This window comes from Trypanosoma grayi (genome assembly GCF_000691245.1).
Source record: "Trypanosoma grayi strain ANR4 Tgr_969_V1, whole genome shotgun sequence".
NCBI lineage: Eukaryota > Euglenozoa > Kinetoplastea > Trypanosomatida > Trypanosomatidae > Trypanosoma > Trypanosoma grayi.
Window position 1 is genome coordinate 560 of NW_008826588.1, and position 5,759 is coordinate 6,318.

Below are 5,759 nucleotides of genomic sequence, written 5' to 3' on the forward strand. Positions count from 1 at the left end.
AACGAGAAACAAAAAAGGGATCCACACAAACGACGCAGAGCACAGAGAGTACCTGCCGGAGGTTCATTTATCAGCGGCAGGCTCACACCGGAACAGCGACTGAACCCCACATACGAATATCACCGACTAAGTGTACAGACACTGCGATTCAACAGAAACACGACCGCGGCATCAGTGTCCCCCGGGCACAGACAGACGCGGGTTGCCACGCAGCCGCACAGCACAGAAGCAGCCGCAGCAGCAGTGCACACACCCAGAGAGAGGGCTATTGCTGCTGTCCGCATTGCCACTGTATCGCCGTCCACGCAGCCTCTAACCCTTCACCACAGTTTCCGTCCCTGCGGTCGTGTCCTTACTCGGAGACAGAGGCCACTCCGCACGGGCTGTCGGCGCATCCGTCTTCCGGGCCTTCCGCCTTAAGCCGTGCAGGTTCAGTACCATTAACAAAATGAGCAGAGGAAGAAGAAGCAGGGACAGGACTGCGTGCGGGTCCCTTCGGCTCCTCCTGCACCTTTACTACTGCGGGCACATTCTGGAACTTCACTTGGGAGTGAATACAAGCATCCGCTGCGGCCTTCGCATCCATGGCTTGATTCATCGCAGCCAGAGCATACCTCTCTGCCGATTCCGCAAGGGTTGCAACCCCCCTCAACCTCACCCACTATATCCCCAGTGATCTTTGCTGCAGCCTTTGCCTCCACACCACGGCTTGAGTTGCCTTCTGTTTTGTGTCCGCAGCATTTGCCACTGCCGCACCGGCACTCTTCTCAGCATCCGCATGCTGGAGACTCCACCCAGCCGATGAAGTTACAAGCACAGCTTTTTCACTTACTCTCTCAGCGCTACTCTCTGCCTTCTTAGCGCTTTGCACTGTCTCACTGGCAAGTCTTCCTGCCGCCCGGGTGTTTCTCGTTGCTTCCCCGCATTTCTTCACTGCCTCATCGGCCAGTTGCGCCGCCCCTGGTATCTCTCAGCAGCACTCGCCGCCTCTTCCTTGGCTTCTCGTGCTTTCAGAGACAAACTGTCCACCTCTCTTTCCCACAGCGTTGCCTGATCGGCTCTTTCTTCCACCATGACGTAAATTCCTTACTGCCTCCTGGGCGCTTGCCGCCACCTTGCTCACACTCCCTCTTTCGGTGAAGCTCTCATATGTGCCTCCTTCACATTGCCCAACGCAGCCCCTGCGTACTTCGCCGCACCCTCTACACTTAGCACCGCGAGCTGCGCTTCCAGCACCGCATCCGCAGCGGCGTCTTCTGCTTACTGTGCCTCTCTCCACGGACTCCACACCCGCCGCAGCAGCCGTCACGCAGAGGGGCGTGCTGCACCAGCAAAGCACGAGGACCCACACGCAAAGCAGCACACGGCACATCGTCATGCTTGATACAACCCCTGGTTGCTGTGGCCTGCAGAGCAAAGGAAGAGAGAGGGACACAGAGCAGTCGCACCCACTCCAAGCGGAGGAGGGCAGCAGCACAGCGCAGGGGAAGTCAGTGGATACGCGAGGCACGTAGAGAAAAAGAATTACTGGCGGGACAAGCACACAACCCAAAGGAAAATTAGCACCCCATAAAGCATTAACAAACACAAACTAGAAAAGAAAAAGCCCAGTTAGATATCTCTCTAGTTATTTGTGCGTGAGTCACACTGAACACAACGCCCCTGCCCGTATTCGCCCATGTGTGGTGTATGCCCGCCGCCCGGTGGAGGGAAATGTGTGGCCCACACCGAAGTGGGAGTCAGCCACCGGAGCAGACAGCCAGCGGGAGATGCGGAGCCCCGAGCGAAACACAACTCCCAAGCAAAGGAAAAGAAGAAAAAAAGAACTTCCACCAACGACATCGAGCACAATGAGTGTCGTCAGGGTTTACTTATTGGCGACTGGCCACATGAAGCAAGCAGTGAAACTACAACACATGAATCTTTATAAATTGAGAGCAGAGTCCTCAGCACCCAGCTCAATTACGGAGGGATCATCATCACACTCTGCGCACACAGACACAGAGAGAGACACGTCTTACCAGAGAGACACACAGGCCAGAAGCAGCAGCAGTGGTGCATACACCAACGCAGGGTTGCTGCCGCCATCACCATTGCTGGCAAGAAGCTCCTCGACAGCCATAGAGCTGTTGACGGCGGGAGCAGACGTAGCTTCATGCTCAGGTGTAGCATCAGCCACAGCCACAGGAACGGTGGTGGCCTCTGTTGGTGAGGGACGTGAGCCATCCTTCTTCCCAGGAACTACTGCAGCACCGCCCTCAGATTGTGGCGGAAGACTCTGCTCATCCCTCACCGCTGAACCCTGTTCCTGCTGCTCCTCTATAATCTCTTCTGTAATCTCTTTAATCTCAGGCGCGTCCAACTTCCCCGCTTGTTCCTGAAGTTGTTTCAACTCCTGCAGTGTTTCCTTCAGCACGGCCTCAGCTTTTGACTGAGGAGACACACTTTCTTTCACAGCAGTTGGAGTTGTCCGCAGCTGACGCTCAATGGAGGCCAACACTTTATCGGCACTCTTTGCTGCTTCGGCACAAAAATATTTCACATCTCCGAATACTGGGATTAATCTTTGAATCCTGTCATGGACTGCTTTCGCTTTTTGAGACACACCACTCAGTTTGTCACTCCATTTATGCGTGTTGTCCGGTTTAATAAGTGTATCTCCCACGCTGAAAGTTTCCCGCGCTGCTGTATCTGTTTCGGTCACTACCTGCGTCGTGTCCACCGATGTATTGTATGCCCTCTCCACCTGAAGAAGGCAATTGTCAGCTAAGGCCTTTGCCGCCGTCACTGTTGCCTTTGCAGCACCCACTGCATCCTTAACAATCTGATCCACACCTTTTGCATTCGCCTCCGCCCGACTGACGTGCTGAAGCGCTTCGTCTGCTTTCGACACTGCGTCCTTGGTCTTCTGCAGTGTAATTCCAGCATTTGTTTTTACTTCTTCAGCTCTCAGAAGCACCTCCACAATTTCCCGCTTGACTTCATTTGCATGCGTTATATACGCTTCGTTTGGACCTCGTTTTGATTTTTGCGGGGGTTGTCTTGAATACCCAATAACTCCATTCAACGCACCGATAGCCTTTTTGACCAGTGTAGCTAAACGCAAAGATTTCGTCGCTACGCTGTTTTCAGCATCAGCATTCACCTTGGCCTCCTCCAATGCCTGCTTGGCCTTCATTGCTGCTTCTTTCGCCATCCGCAGTGCAGCCTGAGCATCTTTGTGCGGGGGAGAGCGAGGAACGATGAGTTGACCGTCACTCTCCTCCTCCTCCTCCTTCTCTTTCTCCTTCAAGCCCGCCTCCTTCTCAGCCATCCTCGCCTCAATACCCGCAGCAGCTGTGGCTGGCAGGGAACCGACAACACCGCCCTCTGCAGCAGCAGCCGTCACGCAAAAAGACGCCCAGCACAACACGAGGGCAAACACGCACAGAGGGCGGTGCACCATCATCCTCATCATAATCGGTGAGACTGCAGTAGAAATGAATCTTCTCGACAGGAACAGAGAGGCACAGTGTAGCATGCACACACGTCGTGGTGCGGAACAGCACCAACACACAGAAACACCACAGAGCATGAAGACAATAATTTAAAAGGAATCCATTAAGGAAAGATACTAGCCAAGCAGGAGAGACAGCTAGTGAAACGGCGCACAGCACCGCGCAAAGCCAAGCCCAAACAAAATTAAAGAAAAGAAAAAAGAAAACACGTCCTCAAAAGACAACGCAGAGCACAGTGCGTGTCGTCGAGGACAGCAGCATTACGCCCCTAACGGGTCAGCAAGGAAACGAAAACACGAAAAAGAGAGAACTGTATTATTCAGTCGGTGAGGTAGCCCAGAACCCTCAGCCCAACTACGCAAGAAAGAACCGTCACCACACGCACACACACCCAGGCTGCTTTCACTCCACAGCCACGCAGACCATCACCGCAAGCAGCAGCAGCAGCAGCAGCAGCGCACTCACGCAAGCCGAGCGACCGTCACCGTCCGCATCTTGGTTGGTGCTTACTCCGCTGCTGATCCCGCTCAGTGCGAGTGTAGGAGCAGTAGTGGCCGCATTCGATGGGACCTCCACTGGAGACATCGCCTTCCCATCGGCACCTTCGTTGTTAGAAGTAAAGTCTTCCACCATTGTTGCCGCTCCTGGTGGGGCATTCATTGCATCAGTAGCCGAAGCGGCACCTGACGCACTGTGTGTCTCGCCTGCTGCAGTGGAGTCCGTAGATTCTGCATCGGTATTAGGGGACTCATCGGTATTGTCCCTTTCTTCATTGTGAGTTTCGGCAGCACCACGATCAGGACTTGTGCTGGAAGGCGATCCATGTGTAATCCGTTCAGGAGAAGCAACATCTTGCGATGCAACGACATGCTGATCCACATTCGATTGAGGATCGGGGACTCTTCCACTCGTCTGCTTTTTGTGTGGCAACTTCGCAACCCTGTTCAGATCTTCTGCGCTTCCAGGCGCCGCTGACAAGGCTGAAGGATCGTCTGCTTTCCCTTCGCTCAGTCTTTGCTCTAACACCCCTGCAGGAGAATCCTGCCGGTGTCTGTTACCCCCTCCGCGTTGAACCGCCGGGTCAACGGGATGTGCATCTGCCGGGGGCCCCTGCAGCACACCTTGATGCAGTTCTCCCTCAAGTCCTTTCTGTGGTGGCAAAGGCGGCACATCCTGCCTGTTTTTATCTCCGTCCGAGTCGGTCCTGGCAGACTCCTCGTTGAGATGTTCATGTTGCTCAGGGAGAACCGGAATGCCCTTCTGAGAGTTCTTTGTCTGCAGGACCCCTTTCTTAGTTTGTTCCGCATCTTTTTTAAAAGCTTCCTCAGCGGCTTCTACAGCCTCCACCATCTGTTGAGCTGCCTGAAGTGCCTTATCAGCGTTCTCAAATGCAGTTTTGGCTTTAGCCGCTGCAGCTTTAGCTTTTTCCAGTGCCTTGCCAGCGGATTCCTCTAGGACTGAAGCATATCTCTCTGCTTCCTCATTATTAAAACCAGTGCGCATCACACTCGCACGGTCTTTTCCGATACCCACTACCAATTTAGAATGCTCTTCAGCCTGCTTCGCATTTGACTCCGCCTCCATTGCACTCTCCCGAGCCGTCGTTGAGTCATCCCGTGAAGATGCGGCATTAACCTCCACTTGTAACAAAGCAGTTCCCGTAGTCTCTGCAAAACCAGATATCGACTTTACATACTCTGAGAGTGAACCCTCTGCCAAGTCTTTTTCCTCTTTGACTCTCTCATTAACCGACATGACGGTCTGATATGCCATCTTTGCCGCACCCTTTGCCTCATCCAACTTTCCTGCAGCAGCATTGAGGCGTGAAATCACGTCAAAACATTTTAGCCTCGCTTGCCGCGATTTTTTCTGAACTGCATCAGAAACACCCGCATCCAAATCAATTGCTTTAACAGCAGCTTTTAGATCAGCAGCCGCATCATTTGCTGTCCTTGCAGCCTCCTGTGCATTCTCGGTCATATTCATAGCATCTTCAGCCTTGTTGAATGCATCATCAGCAGATTGCTTTGCCTCCAGTGCAACTTCCATTACAGTTCTGAGATATTTCCTCACTTCTTTCATGTTCCTTGTTGACGCCCCAACAGCCGGCACAATCCGGCACAGCAGCAGGAGGGCAACAACGAACAGCACGTGGCGCACCGCCAGCATGATACTGCAGTCAGAGTCGCTTCGACGCAAAGGCCTACACAAGAATCAACAACAGAGGGCAGCCAAGCACACAGTAACCACCAGTGAGAGAAC

General features: G+C 53.5%; 4 protein-coding genes across 4 annotated transcripts; all 4 read right to left on the reverse strand.

Annotated features, from left to right (window-relative positions):
• Positions 1–352: 352 nt before the first annotated feature.
• DQ04_09691000 (hypothetical protein) lies at positions 353–598 on the reverse strand (the record flags this gene model as incomplete). Its single annotated transcript, XM_009316019.1, has 1 exon — positions 353–598. The coding sequence occupies one exon, from the start codon at positions 596–598 to the stop codon at positions 353–355; it is 246 nt and encodes an 81-aa protein (XP_009314294.1).
• A 372-nt stretch (positions 599–970) lies between these two features.
• Positions 971–1,378, reverse strand: DQ04_09691010 (hypothetical protein; the record flags this gene model as incomplete). Its single annotated transcript, XM_009316020.1, has 1 exon — positions 971–1,378. One exon carries the CDS (start codon positions 1,376–1,378, stop codon positions 971–973), a length of 408 nt encoding a protein of 135 aa, XP_009314295.1.
• A 639-nt stretch (positions 1,379–2,017) lies between these two features.
• Positions 2,018–3,457, reverse strand: DQ04_09691020 (hypothetical protein; the record flags this gene model as incomplete). The annotated part of the gene is made up of 1 exon (XM_009316021.1): positions 2,018–3,457. The coding sequence occupies one exon, from the start codon at positions 3,455–3,457 to the stop codon at positions 2,018–2,020; it is 1,440 nt and encodes a 479-aa protein (XP_009314296.1).
• A 442-nt stretch (positions 3,458–3,899) lies between these two features.
• DQ04_09691030 (hypothetical protein) lies at positions 3,900–5,666 on the reverse strand (the record flags this gene model as incomplete). Its single annotated transcript, XM_009316022.1, has 1 exon — positions 3,900–5,666. The coding sequence occupies one exon, from the start codon at positions 5,664–5,666 to the stop codon at positions 3,900–3,902; it is 1,767 nt and encodes a 588-aa protein (XP_009314297.1).
• Between the last annotated feature and the right edge of the window lie 93 nt (positions 5,667–5,759).